The sequence below is a fragment of the Misgurnus anguillicaudatus genome, chromosome 24 (genome assembly GCF_027580225.2).
Source record: "Misgurnus anguillicaudatus chromosome 24, ASM2758022v2, whole genome shotgun sequence".
NCBI classification, from domain to species: Eukaryota; Metazoa; Chordata; class Actinopteri; order Cypriniformes; family Cobitidae; genus Misgurnus; species Misgurnus anguillicaudatus.
In genome coordinates this window covers 41,218,771-41,242,494 of record NC_073360.2, presented here as the reverse complement: position 1 = coordinate 41,242,494, position 23,724 = coordinate 41,218,771, and the positions used below count along the sequence as shown (strand labels likewise).

At 36.3% G+C, this 23,724-nt stretch overlaps 3 protein-coding genes across 4 annotated transcripts in view; all 3 read left to right on the top strand.

Moving 5' to 3' along the window:
- The window catches only part of LOC141349282 (uncharacterized), a 212,579-nt gene that overhangs the window by 131,571 nt on the left and 57,284 nt on the right, over nt 1-23,724 (top strand). The window lies entirely within an intron of this gene.
- The window catches only part of LOC129437102 (uncharacterized), a 129,214-nt gene that overhangs the window by 97,103 nt on the left and 8,387 nt on the right, over nt 1-23,724 (top strand). For both annotated transcript variants that reach the window (XM_073862489.1, XM_073862491.1), the window contains exon 2: nt 22,579-23,089. In XM_073862489.1, the coding sequence (XP_073718590.1) occupies nt 22,579-23,089 (511 nt within the window). The remainder of the gene's footprint in view (nt 1-22,578; nt 23,090-23,724) is intronic.
- LOC141361388 (uncharacterized) lies at nt 849-20,605 on the top strand. Its single transcript, XM_073862506.1, has 3 exons — nt 849-1,113; nt 1,200-1,791; nt 18,392-20,605. Exons 1-3 carry the CDS (start codon nt 1,102-1,104, stop codon nt 19,729-19,731), a joined length of 1,944 nt encoding a protein of 647 aa, XP_073718607.1. The 5' UTR covers nt 849-1,101; the 3' UTR covers nt 19,732-20,605.

Genomic DNA, 23,724 nt, shown 5'->3' with positions numbered 1-23,724 from the left:
AGATAGTTACTCTGCACTGGAAAGCATAAGATCTGGCAGATCTTCTTATAGGATGGATATAATCAATGAAATATTTCATAAGTTATATAATTTAAAGAGTATAGGCATATCAGTTCAATTCATTTGGGTTCCTGCTCATGTTGGCGTAGAAGGAAATGATAAAGTGGATAAAATGGCTTTGAAATTAAAACAGGTAGATCTGCAAGTTCCATTAAGTAAAGCTGAAGCTAAAGTACACATCAGGAATTATGCACAATCAGTATGGCAGGAATATTGGGATGACACTGGAAAAGGTAGACATTTATATAATATACAAAAACAGGTTGGTGCTGGGAGGAAGGAAAGCAGGAATCGAAAGGAAGGGAATATAATAACTCGTTTGAGAATAGGTCACACAGGACTTAATAATACTTTATTTAAAATTGGTAAACACCCAACTGGGGAATGCAATGATTGTAGTCAACAAGAAACTGTTGAACATGTTCTGCTTCACTGTAGGAAATATAATAAAGAAAGATGTCAGTTTATTCAGTCATTAAAGAATGTAGATCACCAAGACTTTTCTATAGCAGGTATTCTAGGGGAAAGGAAAATATATGACTACATCATTAAATTTATAAGAGAAACAAAGTTAAGCAAAAGAATTTAGATTTTCGTTTTTTTTGTTCTTTTTCTTTTTAATTAATTCACGTATCTCATAAGCATGTATCCTGTTTCACACTCCAGTCCAGTTAGTGGCGGTAATGCACCTACTGGTTGGTTTGCCAACCGCCAATAAACACCAAAGAAGAAGAAGAAGAAAAAAAAGCAGTGAGCGTCTTCTCTCTCCAGTGCAGCAGGAGGCGCTGCAGCTCTTTAATCCGCAGATAAACTCACTAAAGAAAGAAAGAAAGAGCGCGCGTGTGATGTATTTGTGTATCCTCTGTGTTTTTCTCTCTTGCGTGTTTCTGTGAGTGTAAACAGAGTCTTGTCTCTGTGTATTTAAGTGTTGAGACGATGATGAGATGTGCTGTAAATCAGTATGAACTGATCTGTTCATGCTGGATATATTGATGATTTCATCACAGAAATCTCTCAGCTGAAGAAAGAGGAGATTTAGCAATGGATCGAGAGGTTTGTACCGCTTAAACATCATTTACCTGAATCAGACAACATCAAATCATTTCTAATCTTACTGTCTGTGTGTGTTGTGTTGTCAGGATGTAGATTGTTGTGAATCTTCAGTGTATGTGACTGATGATGGGAGTCTGGATTCAGTGTGGATGAGCAGAGATCAGAGCCGCACACCACAGACACTGCTGGACTCTAAACTCTCTGAAGAGAAATCCAGACACACACAGGACTCCGATCTCAGTCTGACTTTACTCTGTTATACTGAGTCAAAGCTCACAGACACTCAGGACACTACAGTGTGTGACAGTAAACAGAGCTTACAGGAGGATCAAACCTCCACAGAGTCTCTGGATTCTGTCTGTAACGCTGGAGAACAGCAGCAGATCCTGCAGACCAAACTGAAGATGAAAACTGAACCCACAGAAATGAAAACTGAACCCACAGAAATGAAAACTGAACCCACAGAAATGAAAACTGAACCCACAGAAATGAAAACTGAACCCACAGAAATGAAAACTGAACCCACAGAAATGAAAACTGAACCCACAGAAATCAAAACTGAACCCACAGAAATGAAAACTGAACACACAGAAATCAAAACTGAACACACAGAAATCAAAACTGAACCCACAGAAGAGGAAGATCGCTCTGAGGAAGAATATGATTTTATTCCATCAGGTATGTCTCCTTAATTATTGTATTTTTAACATTTTTAATGTGAGCACCTGTTTTGGGTTTTCAGTCACAAACTCACTAAAAGACCAAAAAAGAAAAGTAGGGGAGAGCGGGGCACAACGCTTTTTGGTTTTGGCTTAATCATTCAAAAATATTTAAGTTTGATTAATTATATTTTACACAAGCAACACACACATCACTACGGAGCCCTTCTGATGACATGGTAAAACTTTTTTTTAAAATCGTGGCCACGAATTAGCAATTCGTTCACACGAATTATTAAATCGGGCGCACGCTTTAGTAATTCGTTCCCTCGTTTAAGCTAAATCGTGCGCACGATCTAGTAACTCGTTCCCTCGTTTAAGCTAAATCGTGCGCACGTTTTAGTAATTCGTTCCCTCGTTTAAGCTAAATCGTGCGCACGTTTTAGTAATTCGTTCCCTCGTTTAAGCTAAATCGTGCGCACGATTTAGTAATTCGTTCCCTCGTTTAAGCTAAATCGTGCGCACAATTTAGTAATTCGTTCCCTCGATTAAGTTAAATCGTGCCCACTTTTTATTAACCTCACTCGATTAAGTTAAATCGTGCACACGTTTTATGAATAAGTGCCCAGAATTTCATTTAAACCATCGGAATAGTGACGCTTATCGCAGCTCAATGCATTAATACATTGCTATTAAGTATAAAATTCATACACCTTAGGCTCGTGTATACAGTTTTATTAACTCCTTCCCAGAATTTCATAAAAAATATTGGGACATAACGTGAGCTAACGCATTGATACAGTGCTATATAAGAATCAAATTCATACATCTTGGGTCTTAAACCATTTTATTCATTCCTGCCCGGAATAATAAAAAATAAACCATCGGGGCATTAACATGACGCTTAACGCATAAATACAGTATGTAGGGATCGGGATTGATCTGTATGCCTTGTTGATGAGCCGTATTTCATATACGGTTTTATTGATTCCTGTGCAGAATGAAAGAAAACTTAACACAACCGACATTAACATGACGCTTAATGCAAAATCACTTTATTAATAAGTCACATACTCCGTTTTATTTATTCCTGCACAGAATTAAAAAACATATTGGGACATTAACGTGAGCTGAAATGAAACAGTGCTATAAGGATCAAATTCATACACCTTGGGTCTTATACAGTTTTATTAATTCGTGCCCAGTAGGCCATTAAAAAGTAGGGACATTAATGTGAAGCCTAACTCATTAATATAGTCAGGGGCGGAGTGGGACCAAAAAATCTATCGGAAAAATTCCGTATACCACCGGCCCTCCGTGGTAAAAAAAGGTCTTGTATTTAAACTAGGGTATATAAATCGTAATCAATCTGCAAAAAAAAACAACAACAACATTTTAATAATAATAATAATAAAATCATTAAATCATGGATAAATTTCCTAAATGAGTAACTATACAAAATTATACCTGTTCGAAAGACGGAGTTGCGCACCTGTCAATCAGCTATTACATAACAGAGCCAGGCCAGAGATTAACATTTTCATGAATAATGTGTGCATCTTTGAATAACTTTAAATATAATTTTTGTCATATAAAGTTTTGATAGATAATAAAGTTTTTTCCACTGTTATTGCTCATTTACCTCAGAGTTTATTTCAGTTATTTTGCTGTTTTTCCGGTAATAATAATACAATTTACATGCCAATCCTGCTTCCTTGTCTTTTTATTAATGTCATTATGCTGTTATTTGAAGTTATGTGGATATTTATTGCCATATAAGACGTTCATTGCTGTTATATACTCTCGACTAATATTTAAATCATATGCGGAATAATGTGTGCATCTTTGAATAACTGCAATAATACAGTCCTTTGAAAATAATTTTTTGTTAAAGTTTTGAGAAATAATAATGTTGTGAGGATATTGCCATATTGTAGTTGAATACTCTCGTTTATAATATGAAAATCACTTAGTAGAAAATATATAATGTGATACTGCAAAGTTACCCTTCTTATTTGTATTTATTATATAGCCATATGGAGACAAACCTTTGCAAATGTGCTGATTTGATCCATTCATGTACTGACCACCAAGCTAGAGATTTTAAACGTCCTTAATCCACACTTTCTATCAAATAGTCTATCTGCTTGATGGATCAATCCGACCGCATATTTACTGCAATAAACCAGCATTGAGCGGCGCGGCTTTTTACATCAAAGGCCGACAGGCTATGCCATTTGGGGAGGAGCCGTTCAATGATCCTCATATATTTTTTTAAATCCCTATGGTTGGACCTGCCGAACAGGTTGAGCACTTTTATGTTAAGCAAAGAAGCTGCACAGTTTGACCAGCGATGCTAATGCATGCTAATGCATTAAATACAGTAAAAGATCAAAATCATTATTAATAAGTCATATACATATTCTGTTTTATTTATTCCTGCCCATATATTGTCCCAACATATTGGGACATTACCGTGACGCAGTAATTAATTAAACTAAATAATTCAGGGGCTTAAATATCACTAAAATAAAATAACTTAATAAAATCTCTATGTCACTTGGGTGATTTTTTTAGTTGGACAAACCAAAATAAATGACAAAATTAATTACTGCGTCACGTTAATGTCCCAATATGTTTTTTTAATTCTGTGCAGGAATATGTAATGTGACTTATTAATAAAGTGATTTTGATCTTAAAAGCACTGTATTTAATGCATTAGCATGCATTAAGCGTCATGTTAATGTCCTAAGGGTTGTGTTAAAGTTTTTTTATTCTGCACAGGAATTAATAAAACTGTATATGAAGTATGGCTCAATAATAAGGTATATAGATTAATCTTGATCTTTAAATAGCACTGTATTTATGCGTTAAGGGTCATGTTAATTTCCCGATTATTGTTTTTTTATTATTCCGGGCAGGAATGAATAAAATGGTTTAAGACCCAAGATGTATGAATTTGATTCTAATATAGCACTGTATCAATGTGTTAGCTCACGTTATGTCCCAATATATTTTATGAAATTCTGTGAAGGAGTTAATAAACTGTATATATACAGAAGCCATAAGGTGTATGAATTTTATACTTAATAGCAATGTATTAATGCATTGAGCTGCAATAAGCGTCACTATTCCGATGATTTTAATGAAATTCTTGGCAGGAATTTATAAAACTGCATTAAGTATGCGTCATTAATAATGGCTAGAGTGAATTTGATCTTGTTAGCGTTGTGTTAATGTCCAGATGGTTTAAATGAAATTCTGGGCACTAATTCATAAAACGTGGCCACGATTTAACTTAATCGAGGGAACCAGTTAATAAAACGTGGGCACGATTTAGCTTAAAGGCGGAGTCCATGATGTTTGAAAGCCAATGTTGATATTTGAAATCACCTAAACAAACACGCCCCTACCCCAATAGAATCTGGACCTTCTGTTGATAGACCCGCCCCACACATACGCAACCCGGCATTTGATTTGATTGGCTATAAGTGTGTTTTGGTAGACGGCCCGTCTAATTTTCCAAACCGTTTTTCAAACATCGTGGACTCCGCCTTTAAACGTGGGAACGAATTACTAAAACGTGCGCACGATTTAGCTTAAACGAGGGAACGAATTACTAAATCCTGCGCACGATTTAGCTTAAACGAGGGAACGAATTACTAAAACGTGCGCACGATTTAGCTTAAACGAGGGAACGAATTACTAAAACGTGCGCACGATTTAATAATTCGTGGGAACGAATTGCTAATTCGTGGCCACGATTTAAAAAAAAAGTTTTACCATGTCATCAGAAGGGCTCCGTACTCCGTACATCTCTGCTACAACTTAACATTTGAAGTTTGTTTTTAGTACTTACCATTCTTGAACAATTGCACCAAACGTGAACGGAGTGGAAATGTTACAACTTGCCCCATAGGGGGTTAATTGTAACTAGGGATGGGCACGGATATTCGAATATTCAATCGGCAATAATAATTCGAATTTAAAAAATGCTATTCGAATGTTTGTTTGTTTTTAATGTGCCACCTTATTTAATGCTTTTTCACTTCATCTATACTCTTTTACAGACTTAAATGTAAGATATACATGAACATTAATTCGTATATATTTCTGATTGTTTGGCAATGCAGATTGCAGACAAATTTAAGTTTTTTCTTTTTATCTCCGTGTTTGGCCGCGCCGCGCCATATTTGGCAACTGGCTCAGTGAGGGCTCACGTGTTATTAAACGTGCTTCTCCGCCGCCCGCATCAACACATCATGAGAGATTTGTAAGCTTTCTGTTATAAAGTCTACTTTATTTTGTTAATAACGAGACAGACACGGAGAACATTTATAATATGCGGTGCTCTTTCAAAAATGAACCGGATAACTGCACATGGCTGTTTAAAAGCAAAGCTCCGTGAAATCTTTGTGAAATCTTGTTAAATTAAGCTAACGTTAGTAACCTTGCACAGTCAACAATAATCTATCGAGCCAGCTTACGTTTTTTTTAAACTAATGTTAAATACAGATATTCAATCTTTTTCAATCCGTCTGTTGTTTTTATCCATAGACCGTAAAAAAATATGGACGTAGTGTCCGTGACGTCACCCATTGGTTTGTGATGATCGCTTTTGAAGCTTAAAGTAGGCGTTGCCTGCCTTCGCCATCTTGGCCGCGCGTCCCCGCGAATTACTCGCGGAAAACCGAAAATGGGTAAAAAGGCGGGACATGGGTGAAGCTGAGGTGAAACCACGCCCGCCTAGCGCGAGTCTAGTGACAGCAGTGGCTGTTCAACCGACACTCAAGCGGCCACGCCCTTAATTATGCAGAAGTTTAAGGCTTAATATAATCTAAACGGGTGAGTTACAAAAAAATTCACCCCCCTCACAGTTGTCATGAAGGGCAAAATTAGCTATATAGGCCAAAAACACTTTTTGTACCAGGCTGTAAACATATTATTTTCTACTGTAAAGTTGGCCATTTTTAACATGGGAGTCTATGGGAATTGACTCCCTTTTGAAGCCAGCCTCAAGCGGCCAGTCGATGAATTGCAGTTTAAGTCACTTTCGTGTTGGCTTCATTAGAGAGATCGGAAGGTTGCCCCTCGTTTTTATCCGATAACCATCATCACGTGCAACACGAGGAAGAGTTTTCTCCGCAGCACCGGCATTGTATCTAGTCAGAAGAACGGGCTTTCACCGAAGCAGGTAGGGTAAAGATGGTTTCTTTATTCACAAATACACGTCAAACTAAACTGAGAAGATATTTATATGTTGACTGAGCAGTCGGTTATGTAGATGCGTTTTTTCGTTTGCTTGGTTTAAATGATGATAGCCTACTTTGTCAAGTCCGAAACTTTAAACTTCGCAAGTCCTCAAACTTCGCTTAGATTTGGGGTTATTGTATAATATTTGGTATAATATAATGTATGTAAGATCCAACAGTAATGAATTCATACTAACGACCGTATTGAAACTAAGGGTTTGACTGACTCAGACTTCACTCCGCATGGGGTTTTAACGCCTTTTTTTCTGTAGGATATTTTTTAAGAAGAATTTAAAATATATATATACAATTTACAATGTTTTCAACTTAAAAATACATACATACATAATATAAGTTTAGCTTGATGCGGATATTTCCTAATTATAAGCCTTCTGTGAAATTATGACAAAATGAAAAATACAAAAGACGCATGTCTTAATTAACATAATTTAAATAAACGAATATTCGTTCTTTATGAGCTTAAATATTCGAATAGTAAATTACTGGAAAATGCCCATCCCTAATTGTAACAGGTAGGGGGTAAGTTGTAACAATACTATTTTGTCTATATACTTAAACAATATAGTGACAATACTCTATTTTGTCTATATACTTGAAGTGGATATTGTTTATATATATATGTCTATAATAGACAAATATCCACACTGTATTCATTCATCCAGCCGCCCTTTTCTAACAATAGTTCAATTATAAATGAATAAAAATGTCCAAATATGTGAGAAAAAGCAGCACACTTATGACAAAACACTTTTTATATTTGTGACCCAGTCTGTAATAATCATACTACAGTTTCAAAATAAAATTCTGAGATAATGAGCATCAAATTCTGATTTTAGCCATTCATTTCATTATGATTTTACACATTTATTTTGTTGGCAGCCAGAAATTATTCATGTGTGGCCTACTTAAAACAACGGCAAGAATTACGCTAACGTTAGCTGTTTTCATATCGTAAGTGCTGAGGGGTTAGTTGTAACACAGCGTTACAATTAACACCGCTGGGTCAAAATATTTTCAAGCCCACCAAAAACGTTAAGACCTGCAGACATATTTCAAAATGATGCTATGTTTTAGTCAACAAGACACTGATTAATATGACATAGCTTTGGATTTGGTATCTTACACACACAACTTAGAAACCGAAAAAAAAAACATATGATAAAAAATTCACTTACATGCCACCAAAACACTCTTTCATCAATAACTCTCTGGAAAAACTATACATTTCCCATAATTTGCAGGAGGTCTTTTGGCAGTGTGAAAAAAATACCAGAAAAACAAAACGCTCAACAATGTAAACAGTTCCAACTAACCCCGCGTTAGTTTTTGCCCTGCACACCCCTACTAAAATTTTAAAGGAGTTTGGGATATCTTTAATACTTATTGAGCAACAGGCATGTAGGCTTAAAGCGATAATTTATCCCAAAATGATAATTTGATCATAAAATTAAAATGATGTCGTTCTAAACCCCCAAGTTTTCTGATTCTCTTCCAAACACAATTTTAGATATTTTTGATGCAAACTGGTAGCCCAGCAAACAAAGAATTTTCCTTGTAGGTTATTTAAAGAGTAACTAAACCCTAAACCAACTTTTTTAGTTAATGATCTGTAAGAATGGGGCTTTATTAGTGCTGTTTATTGATTTGAGTAACTTTTTGACATTTGGGTATAAAGCAGTGGCGGATGCAGAACGTGACATATGGGTGGGCATGGATCAAGTCCGGGTGGGCCTGAATCTATGGGTGTCACTTTTGAATAAGAAACTATAACAAGTCTATAAAATTCGTCAAAACTTCAGAACACTAATTAAAACAGCATACACACACACCCGAACTGCACGTCACATTTTTGACATTATTGATACTTTAAATTGTAATGCAACGTGACATTTATTAAGCCTTTTTGGTAAAAAAATATTGGGCTCTCATAGCCTACAAAAAAGAACCTGCACACAGTGACAGGAAATATAAATGAACCCAAAAAAAACTTATACTTTTTTAAATAACCTATTAAAGTGTTTAAATAAATACGGCTACTAAATGCTCAAATGAAGCTTCTAACATCATATTCTCTTCATGCAAATCACTAAAAATATATTTTCGTTCTCACATATTTAAGTTAACTTACTAAATAAAGAAAGAAAAAGGGAATTGCTAGAATAATGTTAGACTCTGGGGTTAAACGAAATGACAAATAAATAAACATTTAATATACTTTTTGATGAGCACAAGAGCAAGCCTACTCGTGAAGAGTGGAGCCGAGGAGCGCACATATCGGACGTGAACGAAAGGAATAATGGATTTAATGCTTTCACTTCATTTCCTGACAGTCTCACTTGTTAGTGAGGATATTAATGGCTAACAAGATGACGCCGAATTACATACAACATAATTACCTAACTAAATCTGAGAGAATGCAAACACATTACAATATTTTTTCCTCCGCCCGACGGCCAAGGCGCATCATTTTTTTTAGCCCAACAGGAATTCGCCATAGCCCGTAATGGACGTCGGGCAAGCGTTTTTGCGAGGTTTGTTTTGTAGAAAGACTTTCTTTAAAGTGAATTTCGTTTTGTATAAATTGTATCTTAATATTAATCAATGTTTGATCAAACAATTGCCTCGATTTAATCAATAAGAAGCAAACCAAGAACGTCTGTGGTGTGGATTGAAGTGAACCCACTATATTTCCGCAGCCTACACTCTAAAAAAAAAGGTTCCTTGAGGTTCTATATAGAACCGTGGGGTTCTATACTTGGCCAATAGAACCTTTTACCAAAAAACGGGTTCCATATAGAACCCTTGGAAGGCAAAGAACCATTTTTATTAAAATGGTTCTATAATTGTGACTGAAGTGTAAACTAAAGATTACACAATAATTGCAGACCTACACAACTCATTTACAAACCTACACAACTCATTCACAAACCTTTTTGTGTCAATAGGTTGTGGTCACATAAAGAGAGAGTCAACAAATAGGCTACTAATATTTAGTGTACACTGTAAAAAATCCAACTAATGAAATGTTGGACGGGCAAAAATATATAAGTTAAACCAATTTTTTTGTTTGGGCTAGTTGAGAAGATCTGTGTTTAAAATATTAAATGAATGGTTATTTTCAAATCCAGTCAAAATTCAGAATGGCTAGAGTTGACTGAACTAATTAAGACAAATCAGGTAAGTATGTGGACTTATGACAGCTATGTTTCCTGACAACAAAATGCTCATAATATTACTGTTATTTGGTCGCAAAATGTAATTGTAAGAGTTGTTCAGGCGTGAATGTATGTGCTTAAAGTTTAAAAATGCGGTCGGTTAATAAAGATAGCGTCTATTTAAAAATGTGCTCGGACACTTTCGGACGTAGATGAGCTCCATATTAGCTCCAGAAAATCACAGACACTAAGCGCTCACACCCCGCCCAGCGCAGCCTCTCCTCGGCAAGCCCATCAGACTGCTGGCTCTGATATCTCTGTGGCGTTTAAACATGTGATTTAATTCATTTTAATTTCTCATACTTAACAATGAAAGGGTTATGTTTTAAATCATATTTTATGATTGCACTTAATTGATATTGCTGTTGAGTGATGTTTCATATCTTTTACATTTGTTATAACCGGACTGCATGCGAATTTGAACTTCAGAGCTGAAGAAGCGGGTGGAGAAATAGTCCCAATATCATAACAATCTTAAATAAAACTTCTAAATATGCCCGTGTGTGTACCCGTGTGTGTACCCGTGTGCGCGCGCGACCTGCGCGCGCGTGTGTATGTACAGTATGTGCATGAGTTTTTAATTTAAAATGTCTTAACTTAACTCGGAAGGATCTGAATGACAGGTCATTTCATCTGAGATCATTCCGCATGTAACAGCCGGAATCACTCACTGTTTCCCACAACGACACGAGTCATCAGCCGTTTCCTCAAGGTCACGTTAGGTAAGTGTTTGTAAATAAATGTTAATTTTAGACTATATTAATTGGCAAAGACGCAAATACTCGACGTTTTTGTAAACATATAAGTTATATAAAGGTGTGTTATGTTATGTGTCCGAGTTAAAGTGTGTGTTATGTTATGTGTCCGAGTTAAAGTGGAGCTATTTTAGTTAAGATAATACCGGACAGGGTTTAGGACTCCGTCTTAATTATAATTGGGACATTTTTACAAACAAACCTTATAAAATACAATACTAGTGTGCATTTTGAGACAAAACAATAGCACTCATATGTTAACAGATGTCAGTATTTTAGTCAGTGATAAGTCCTGTCCGAGAAAACCGCCCAATAGTGTTTAATTCAATTACGTGTGATGTCTGAGGGAAACTTGGCAATTTTAGGGTATAAAATCTTTCACCGTCAAGCTTTATTATATTAAACATGTTATTTATGTATGTGTGTGTGTTTATATTCCTCTGTTTATTAAACCAGAGGGGTGATTATGTGGAGAGGCAGACCAGACCACCACCATACGCGAAGATGAGCCTCGAGGCGTGACAGTTATTTTTTCAAACTGACGAGTTCGGACTCCGGACCGTCATTTCTGCTTGTTTGTACCCTGAGGTAAGTAAACTTTCTACATTTTTGAAACGATATTACTGAAATATTTAGTATAATTAGTTAATATTTATTTTGTTAGAGTAGGTCTTGTGCTAAATAGTGATACTAGAAGCTACATTTATAATATTTACCTCAGTTAAAAAATACTGCTGGTAACGTTAAAGCACTGACGGGCTTCGTCAACCGTCAGTTATAAAAGCTCTGTTAAATACATTTTGTTCCTGGTTTTAATGAATTACGTTACAGTCCTGCTTTATTTCTTTGTCATTTTCAATTAAATTGCCAAGCACAATAAGACAGCTGTGTTGTAAGGAGACGAAATTCGAGACAGGGGTGTTATTTCAATGAAGCGCGTGGTCAAAGGAACCGGGTGGAAGACGGTGGAAGGGAAATTATATGTAAATGTTTGTCGCTGTTTTACACATATTCCGTGAGTATTGTTCGCTTGTTCACGAGTGTTTTATCAGGGTTGGAGCTAAACCTTGAAGGAAAGTGGAAACTGCTGGCCACAGTTAAGAACTTTCTGCTGGTCTGTATTATAAATGCACGATTGCAGTGCAGCGTTTGTATCCGCAAGTCTAGATATGCATGTTTTCTGTGATGCACACAATTAATTAATGTGATGGTAGCTGTTAAGACACTTACATTTAACATTCAAATGTTTTAAAAACCAAACGTGTTCAGGTTTTTATGTGTATTTGGTTTGTGAAGTGTAATTTTTTTTCCTCTCCCTCACAGATAACCATGGTTAATAAATGGTCAGACACGTCACTGGCTTTAAAATATAAACCCCATTGATGCAAAAAGGTAAGGTGCTTAAAAGGACCTTGTAAGACTTCGTCACTAATGTTCATTAAAGAGAAAATAAAAAGAAATCTGTGTTTTGTAGCTTTAATGATAATTCTTACTGTATGTATTTCATTTAGAATTTAGCATTAAAGACTGTAAAGTGTTTGAGGATTTAATTTAAATTCTGTATATTTCACACAATTTTTTTATTGAAAATTGTGTTTTGAAAAATACATCACTAGTCAATTGCAACCTCAAGTTAATGTAGACTTTAAGGAACTTGTTTGTCTGAAAGTGGATATATATAAAGATTTTTTGTTTTATGATGCTGCATGGAATGACAATGTGGTTTGGAACAGACTTGGTGAAGAACATGGAAACATCTCTTAATAAAATGGCCCCAAACATCATCAGGAGTGCAAAAGAAGGAAGTAAAAACATCTCTATGCCAATCTCATTGGAGAGGAAACCACAGAAGGTGCTTGTTCTTTGTCCAGTGTAAAGTAGCCTTATTTGCATAGTCAATGTAAAGGTTCTAGCACCTATAAATTGTATAAGTCAAAATATGAAAATAATGTTAGTATAAACTTTTTCCTTGCCATTGAAGAGTAAACTTGTTAATTAAGAGACGCTGGCTGAGAAAGAGTTAAAGTTTACCCACAAATTAAAATTGTCGTCACTTTCTTCAGCAGAACACAACAGAAGAAATTTTGAAAAAGTATGGTAATCGAACAACAATGGTGCCCATTGACCTGCATTGGTTTTGTGTCCATAAAATTGCTAGCAGAGTTGTTCGGTTACAGACATTCTTCAAAATCTTTTTTGTGTTAGTGTTCTGCTGAAGAAAGAAAGCTGTGAATGTTTGAAATAACGAGTGAGTGAATGAGTTTTCTTTTTGAGTAAAATGTCCCTGTAATTGATATCTGTACCTAATGTACAATAATTTGTATCTTTGTAGGTCTGGTGAGGAATGCTGCACTTATTGCAAGCATTATTTCAAGAAAATCCCAGCTTCCTTGACTGTGTAAATAGTGTAAGTATTAGTCTTCTGTAATTTAGTTAGCATTTGAGGCACTTTATTTAAAGTAACATTCAATGCAAATATAAAACTATTACTCTGTTTACCCTTAAATAGCATACAGCTCTACATCAATTATTATGAGTCTTGTTGGTTCGTGAGTGTCGCTTGCCTAGTTGTCATACTTTATTTGTGTTATTATGGGATAATTTTAGTCTATTTGATGTCAATTGGTAAAAAGCACTTAAAAGGTGAAATGTTTGTTTTACAGGAACCCAAAGGTCCCACACCAACCATAGTGTTCAACGGCTCTCCTGATCTTTTCAAATCTGAATGTATCAACTTTATAATGGACAATGTGAACTTAATATGTGGAAGACATTGACATCACAGGCTGTGGAATGACTGTGTCACAGGTCGGAGAAGCGGACCGCCCCTGTCGCGGATCACGCTCCTCCTAGTTCCACCTCGAGGAGGTCCCAAAGCACCCCAATGACCAGACAAACCAGAGGTAAGTAAAATATAGAAATAGAAACTTTATTTAAATTATTTAAAACTAAAGTGGGGAATGGGAAAGGGAATCTAAAAATCTCGCTTCTCATCCTCAGGGGGAGTATTACGGGGCCAGGGACGTTGGAGGGGTTTCCACGTGACTCCAGCTGGAACACCGCTACAGAGCGTATCTGGGTGGGTTGGGCACACACCGTCGCAGCGGCCCCTGATGGCATCCACAAGGGTCCAAGACCCTCCTAAGGTGAGTACGGACGACAAGGACACAGCACAACACTTCAATAAAGCTTTGTGTATTTCCGTTTCAAGAGGTTCTTACTTGACTGTTGAACAGTGTTTCTTCTCCCTCCAAAGCTCCTAGCCGTAGCAGAACTACGTATTTCAGCACCCGAAGGACTAACAACCCAGCCGGCATCTGCAGCGTATATCCAACGCGATCAAACTTCACTCTGACAAGTAACTTCCTATACACAACCACGCCGTCCTTTCGCCCGGACCAGCCCCGCACTCTTTCCGCCCGCTACCTAGCGGTCGCCGGATCAGCAGAGCCTGCGGACTCTTCGGAGGCTGGTCTTCGTTGTGCTGCCCAAGGCGGAAGTTGACTCGCCCGAAAATCGACCCTTCCAGTAACTTCTACCTTCTCTCTTTATATCCTCCTCCCAGGCGTGGCTCGCCCAACCATCGCTCGCCACGTCACTCACACAGCTGTGCCTTGTTTCAGCGAGTGCGGGGATTCCCGGGGAACCCTGAAGTGCCGGTGTCTGTACAAACCGGTCCGGGCGGAACCTCTTCACTCTCCTTTTGGTTCCGCCCCGCATAGTCACTCCGTGACAACTGTTTGCGTTTTTTTTTTCTCCTCAATGTTCAATACCCTTTTGCCATTAAGCACACAGTGACTTTAATTTATAAAATATATGCTTAAGTTTTAATACCTGTACAAAACAAATGTACAATCAACTTGTGTAAATTGTCATTCTATTTAATAGATTGTTCATGAATTGTCTTTAAATGCATTGTGATTTCGGTAACACTTTGCAATAAAGCTCATTAGTTAACATTAGTTAATGTATTAACTAACTTGAACAAACCATAAACAATACATTTGTTACAGTATTTATTCATCTTTGTTAATGTTAGTTAATAAAAATGTATGCTTTAATTGCTTGTATATGTTAGTTCAGAGTGCATTAACTAATGTTAACAAGATTTTAATAAAGTAATTGTTGAAATTAACATTAACAAAGATTAATAAAGGCTGTATAAGTGCAGTTCATTATTAGTTCATGTTAACTAGTGTAGCTAACTAATGTTAACTAATGAACCTTGTTGTAAAGTGTTACCGTGATTTCTTTTCATCATTTCAGACACATGTAAAAGTTACTAAAAATTAATACTGCATATACTGTACAGTATCTATGCGTAAGGGAAATAACTTTTAAAATTAAAATTTTTAATGTATAGTGTAATTAAGAGTTTAGCTGTTTAATACAGAGATGCAATTTATTTATATATATTATTTATATATAAACGTATGTATGTTTATTAAAAAGTGAAAATGCTTAATGGAAATAATTAAATAACTAAATGGTTGAATGTAATGAGACATTTTAAATGTAAACTAAAGTTTTGCTGTCTAATACAGAATAAAGAGATGTGATTTTAAGTAATTTTTATAGATTTATATTTCTGTATAATACAATTAATAAATAGTAAACTTTCATAATTTTCTAGATCGGTTATAATTTCTTATCAATAATAAATTACTCATAATAATAAAGAACCTTTAATGGTTCTAAATAGAACCATCTAACTTTGATACAAAGAACCATTTGGGGTTCTTTTTAATGAACCCATTAAAGTGGTTCTATATTGAACCATTTAGGGGTTCCATATATGAAGCGGGTGATAGAACCATTTCTGGTTCGATATAGAACCATTTTTTTTAAGAGTGTACGTCTTTCTGCTTTAATGCATTTCTTAAATTAATGTCTCAATTACACAGTAGGCTTATAGGTTGTTATGATGGGCTATTTGTTGCTTAAAAGCAATAAGCTATATTGTATAAAGTGTAGCAATAAACGTGGCGTGACTTATAGTGCTGCTATATCGCTATATCAAACAACATCACTATGATCAGATGTTTTCTTTCTATTTTTTACCCCGCTGTCATATTTGTTGTGTGTTTATGTTATTGAGAGGAAAGCGCGCAGCACATATTTATAACGTGTTGTTATTCAAAATACGTTTTCTACTTGCAAAAAAAGTTCTCAAAGTGATCATGGCTGAAAGCTGCTCGGGAATATTTCATTATAACGCAACATTCAACTGTCTGCTTTAATAGTTTTTAAATAGTTATCAGGCTTACTTATAATTTTACTGTTTTTAACATAACATGCAATAGATAAATTACACCACATAAAGTAGTATACATGTCTAACTATACAGAGTAGTATTTTTTACATTTCTGATTGGGCGGGCCAGCTGTCATAGCTCCGCGCCTGGTGTAAAGTGCTTTAATTCTACAATATATGGTGTAAAAACGTCTGCGTGCTGCCCTCCTCGGGTTGAAGGGTGGCTACTGCAGTTTAATTTTCCTGTTGGATGTTGTGGTTAGTGATGCATAACGATTAATCGTTTGCAGATTAAAAGTTTTTGTTCACATCATATATATGTTTGTGTACTGTGTATAAGGGCTGGGTGATTAATCGAAAAATAACTGAAACCGAAATTCAGAACCTCTAACCGACATTATTTTATCATGTCGGTTATTTCGGTTTTTAATCCTATTAATACTTTCCCTTTAAAAACAAACTGCTGCGTGTGATGTTGCGTAACTCCGCCCCGTCCTGTCAGTGGCACAGCGAAACATGGAGGAGAACTCAAACACTGTTTAACTAAGCAGCAGGATCATCTAGTGCCCAAAAGAAGCACAGTACTTTTTTTTAAGAAGTACTCGCGAATGTGCAGCCACCTGTGACAAAAATACGGAATGCGCGATCGGGTTTTTACCGCACACGCGCTCAGTTTAATCTACCGATGGGTCTCTAACCAGCCCGGGTAATGTCATCACATCTCACTCACTCAAAACCGCGAAAAGACGCGCCCGCGTGAGTTTAATTAGACACTTCAGAGATGACGGAGAGAGAGAACGGGAGAACTTCTAGTCTACATTAACACCAAAAGCATTACAGATGAGAATAAATGGCTTAGACATCAGTGCCCAGTTAAGAAAAAATGGATTGAATACAAGAAACGTGTAAAGGATACAGTCCAAGTATGTATTTTGCCCTACTCATCTCATTACAATATGCTATCTGGATACAACTTGTTATGTATGTATCTTATGTCTATAATTAGTCATGGGGGTTGTATGATTCTTTGATTCATAACTTCCCATTCTGAAAGTTTCATCAATTGTACATAATGACATGCAACATCTGCATAGAGTTAAGTCTATTTAATATTTTTCAGTAATGCAGTTATTTTGGGAAAACTGTGAATAATTGCATTGCAGGCTGATTTAAGGTGTGCCCTAAACTTTCCAACCTTGTCAGTGAACTCTGAGGCAAAAAATAATCATTTATTAATTGTAACCGATGTCAAATGTTAGATTAACCGAGGTTTTGATTTTAGGTCAAATCGCCCAGCCCTACTGTGTATATATAATAGTTGTGTATATATAAATACACACACATACATGTATAACTTTTGGAAAATATTTATATGAAGTATTTATATATAATATAAATGTACAAATGCATATACACATGTAAACATTTCTTAAATATATACGTGCGTGCGTGTGTATATTTATATATACATAATTATTATACTTGCATTCTGCAAACGATTAATCGCTATGCAGCCCTAGTTGCAGTACTGCGCGATGTAAGCGGTACGACCCTACGTAAGCAGATTCAAGCTCACCGTGCCATTGTTACGATCTTACCACAACCTTGGTCCGAGCTCAGTATGTCCCCTCTATCTCCGTTGGGCTCTGCTCACTTTTTTGCAGTTTTCGAATTGTCGAAATTATCGCCCAGCACTACAATATACAACTAATTTCTAATTATACACTATAACTAATTATCTACTACTACTAATAATAAACTATCCAACACTCTGCTTCTACCACTCTTGACATCTATCTGACACTAAAACACCCATAAGGTGTCGATAATTTTGAAACTCCTTTTTTCAGACGCGATACTCAGACCGAAAAGAGGCCTTGTTTGTCATTGGTTACATGATTTCTAAATTAACAACACAAGCCCTGAATCAAGCCTTCATCTGGCACCCAATTTATTCTCGACATGCGCTCTGAACCCTCGCTTCAAATTACACCATCACTGTGACACGTCTATTACATGTCTATATGTGTGAATCTAGAAAAAGATAAAGAATCTCAATTATTCATTCTTCTTTGTGTAAATAAGAGTGAAAAGACAATTAAATTGTTTCGTGTTTCTTTCAGATGTGAAGAGTGATTCATGTTTGGATATAGAAATAACGTCCTCAACATCAAAAGAGCGACTGACAGCACAAACTCTTTCCTGCATCACCTGTGGAAAGACATTCAGCTCACAGAGACATTTAGAGAGACATGAGAGAAAACACACAGAACAGAAACTCTTCACCAGATCTGAGATCAGCTTTACTACCTTACAAGAGAAGAAACTTCATTCAGAAGACCACAGAGAGAAGAAGAAGAAGAAGAAGCAGTTTCACTGTGAGCAGTGTGGGAGGATTTGTGCCTCTTCCTCTAATCTAAATGTTCACATGAGGACACACAGTGATGAAAAGCCTTTTAACTGCACTGAATGTGGAAAATACTTCAGAACCAAACACAATCTTAATGTTCATCAGAGAATTCATACTGGAGAAAAACCTTACGAGTGTCCTCACTGTGAGAAGAGATTTAACTATAAACGTGTTCTGAAGAGACATGTGCTTTCACACACCAATGAGAGACCGTATCAGTGCAGTGAATGTGACAAAACCTTTAGGGATTCAGGTTCATTAAAAAAACACCAGAATATTCACATTAAGGAGAAACTCTATCGGTGTTCACACTGTGATAAATGTTTCTGTCATAAATATCAGCTGATAAAACATGAGACATTTCACACTGGAGAAACTTATTACTGTAGTGTCTGTGAGAAGAGTTTTAATCGACGTGAGAGTTTAGTGACACACCTGACAATTCATACAGGTGACAAACCTTACAAATGCTCTCAGTGTGACAAGACGTTTACTTCTCCATCTTACTTAAAAGTTCATCAGAGAGTTCACACTGGAGAGAAACCTTTTCACTGTAGTGTCTGTGGGAAGAGCTTCTCTGATTCATCTCGATTAAGAGTTCATCAGAGAGTTCATACTGGAGAAAAACATCATCACTGTAGTGTCTGTGAGAAGAGTTTTTATCGACATGACAATTTAGTGAGACACCAGAGACTTCATACAGGTGAAAGACCTTACAAATGCTCTCAGTGTGACAAGACATTTGCTCAGTCAGGTCATTTAAAAGTCCATCAGAGAGTTCACACTGGAGAGAAACTTAATCACTGTAGTGTCTGTGGGAAGAGCTTCTCTGATTCATTTCGATTAAGAGTTCATCAGAGAGTTCATACTGGAGAAAAACCTCATCACTGTAGTGTCTGTGGGAAGAGTTTTAATCGACATGACATTTTAGTGACACACCTGAGAATTCATACAGGTGAAAAACCTTACAAATGCTCTCAGTGTGACAAGACGTTTGGTTATTCAGGTCAACTCAAAGCCCATCAGAGAGTTCATACTGGAGAGAAACCTTAACACTATAATGTGCTTGTCTTTCCTGCTCGGGGTGGAAGATGCATGTTGATAGGCACGTCAATCGCATGCGGAGCTGCATAAATGGACTGACAACTGGAATTAAAGTGTCGTGAGATCAAACTGCTTGTTATAAATTCGAATGGCTCCCGCGGCACAATGAGGTCACTCGCCAGCTAGTCTGTGCAGCACTGCATGAAGTTAAGAACATGGGGGCCCCCTAGTGGTGCGGGCCCTACGCAGCCTGCGTATAGGGAGGATCGGCTCTAATCAATTTAAACTTATCTTGTAATGAAATAAAATGACTTATGAGTATAACTCTGCCTCACATGGCCACTCTGGTAACTTAACAGTCACATGAAAGTCCATGACATTTGAGAATGCAGGTTTTATTATTATTTTTCTAGTTGTTCACCTAGAGGTGGGTGACATATTGTTTAGGCGATAATATCCAGATTGTTGTCTGGGCGATACGCAAAATTTGGATATCGAATTTTATAATTTGTCCTATCTTCTTTCCTCAAAATATCTTCCTTTGTGTTCATTAGAACAAAGAAATGTATACAGATTTGTAATATCATGTTAAAAAGTAATAATAATGATTTTACTGTCTGTCAGATTTTGGCTTATCATTGAGTCATAAATTAATGAGTGTCTTTTTATTACAAACATCAAATTTAAGTAATAGAGAAATGTATTGCCAATTGAAAAGATTTATCCAAGAGAAAAATTCAAATATTGGCTGATCAGCCTCTGCAATATATTGTCCTATAGTTTCATATTGTATGAACTTTATTGTGATGGTTTTATTCATTAATTTATTCATCTTTATTCATGTTTCCTGTTGTTTTCAGTAAATAAAAGGAAAATGTTTTAACTCGTACATTAATCATTGCTTAACTGAAAATGTATATATTCACATGTCTAGTTTGTATTTTCACTGTAAAAATGCTTTAATTATGCAGCTGGTTGTAGAAGATAAAGACTGAAAATGTTTCATGTTCATTTATCTTTGAACAAATTGTTGCCAGTAAATAACATAAATGTAAAATCTACAGTAAGTTTAGTTGCCAGTAATACCCAGTAGTACTGTAATTTCTACAGAAATGTGTATATATGGAATATTGATCAGCATATTTCATTATTATTATGCACAACGGTCTTCTCCAAAGGCGAGATCTTTGAGCAGCTGCCCATTTTCAACCATTACAAAGATTAGTTGCGTTTCCATCAAGTTGTTTTAGCGAATGATGGTGATATTGGTAACCTAACCAACAGTAAACAAAACAAAAGGCATGCGTGGACAGGGAGACAGGACTGCATATCCAGTAAACACATAACGTTCCCATTTGGTTATTTTTTGGGAACCAAATAAGAACGTTCTAACATTCCTAAAGAGATCCTTTCCAGAACGTTCCCTGCAGGCTATTTTAATAGATATTCCATATAACATTTGCTAAAAGTATAGTGAATTATGAACATTTAAACTACAAGATTTTTCTCCCCAGCAGCAAAGATATAGTTTCTACTCAGCAGGAGTCCGTCACAACCTGCAAACATTTGTAAACACTAACATATTCCCAGTTTTGTTTTTAGAAAATGTAATACAAATTGGCAAGTTCACGGTTGCGGCAGCGATTAATCAAAGCAAACGTGCAAGGACAACTAATGAGTTTGGAAGTTCTTCATTAAACAGTTGATCAAAAATACATCCATGTGTGCATATTTATTTATACAAACACACACATTTATGATGTACACAAAAACTTTTATTCTGCAATAGATTAATCGTGATTAATCGTTGTGCAGCCCTTAAACCAGACTAAAATACAACATTTGTGAGACCTTTTGTTTAGGTGTTAAAATAACGTAATCATAATGTTGAAATAAAACGTTTAAAGGACGTCATGACCATACCAAAATACGACCAGTGTATAGATTGGTTTAAATGTATCTCAGCTATAGTAATGGTAGGCAGGGCTGGATTGGTAAATGGGCATATCGGGCATTTTCCTGGTGGGTCGACATATATTTAAACCAAAGTAACATAAACACCCGTTGTATGGTCAAGATGTTCTTTAAAAGTCTTATTCCAAGGTTTAACCGCTAAACAAAATGTCTCAAAAATGTAGCATTTTGGTCTGGTTTTGTTTTCGCAGTGAACAGTGATTTATGTTTTAACTAAAGAAAACGTGCCAATTAGGTATTTTATAAAACGTCCTTTTTGTTTTTATTTAGCGTGTGTTTTTTAAAAGTTTTTAAACATTTCCTAATTACAATGAAAATACAACGTTGTGAAAAGTTTGTGCTACGATGTCCTATCTTTATGACTTTAAAAGCTTGATGTTTTGTCTTTCTTTATTCTTAAGCAATTATTTTCCCACCCCTTCTTTTCATTTAGTCATTACTTTATACAATAGTTTGTGATGATTTCTGGCCATAATTGAGACGCATACTTGTTTTACTAAATCCATTGTAAATCAGTGAGCGTCTTCTCTCTCCAGTACAGCAAGAGGCGCTTCAGCTCTTTAATCCGCAGATAAACTCCAGAAAGAAAGTAATAGCGCGCGTGTGATGTGTTTGTGTATCCTCGGTGTTTTTCTCTCTTGCGTGTTTCATTGAGTGTAAACAGAGTCTTGTCTCTGTGTATTTTAGTGTTGAGACATTGATGGTGAGATGTTCTGTGCTGTAAATGAGTAGGAACTGAAAAAGAAAGAGATGGCGTTACTGGAGACAAAGCTTAGGCCAAGAGGAGATCGAGAGGTTTGTACAGCTTAAACATAATTTACCTGAATCAGACAACATCAGATCATTTCTAATCTTACTGTCTGTCTGTGTGTCTGTTGTCAGGATGTCGATTGTTGTGAATCTTCAGTGTATGTGACTGATGATGGGAGTCTGGATTCAGTGTGGATGAACAGAGATCAGAGCCGCACACCACAGACACTGCAGGCCTCTAAACTCTCTGAAGAGAAATCCAGACACACACAGGACTCCGATCTCAGTCTGACTTTACTCTGTTATACTGAGTCAAAGCCCACAGACACTCAGGACACTACAGTGTGTGACAGTAAACAGAGCTTACAGGAGGATCAAACCTCCACAGAGTCTCTGGATTCTGTCTGTAACGCTGGAGAACAGCAGCAGATCCTGCAGACCAAACTGAAGATGTGTTCAGTTAAACTCATCGACTGCACGAACCTCATGATGAAGATTAAAACTGAACCCACAGAAATGAAAACTGAACCCACAGAAATGAAAACTGAACCCACAGAAATCAAAACGGAACTCACAGAAATCAAAACTGAGCCCACAGAAGAGGAAGATCGCACTGATGAAGATGATGATTTTATTCCATCAGGTATGTCTCCTTAATTATTCCTAGCTAACAAATTTATGTTCTGAGGACGTTTTTCTAACGTTCCAAAAACGTTGAAATGTCCAGTTTGCTTAACGTTGCTAGAACGTTATTTTATGGTTAGCATAATGTTCCTACAATGTTCTTACCACCTAAATTTCATTACAAATATAGCATTCTACAAACATTTACTTGGAAAGTTAAAATGTCCACTACCAACACTTCTTTTTAGAAATACAATGTTCTGAGAACATTTATTTGGAACATTACAAAGTTTAGTTTGGATGTTGGGTCCAAACAATAACTTGTGACGTAAGCAGGTTCAAGCTCACCACGCCCTTGTTACTATCTCTCCACACACTTGGTACGAGCTTAGTTCCTCCCCTCTATCTCCGTTGCGATCTGCCCACTTTTCTTGCATTTTTCAAATATTGTCAGTGGGTGGAGTCAGGCTCTGGCCAGGGGTTTAGTTACACTTTAAGTGACATATCAACCATTTGGTAGAGGCCGATTTTACAAAAATGATGGGATGTGTTAAAATAAAATACATTAAGTGTGGTAATTAGCGACATAAGGAGATAAGAAATGCAAAAAAAAATGTCAAATGCCTTTTACTTGGTGTGAAAGTTAAAGGGTTA

What these genes read in the sequence shown, in the direction of transcription:
- LOC141361388 (XM_073862506.1), top strand. An exon ending in ATATGATTTTATTCCATCAG is followed by an intron (nt 1,792 to 18,391) that starts GTATGTCTCCTT and finishes TGTTTCTTTCAG; the next exon opens with ATGTGAAGAGTGATTCATGT.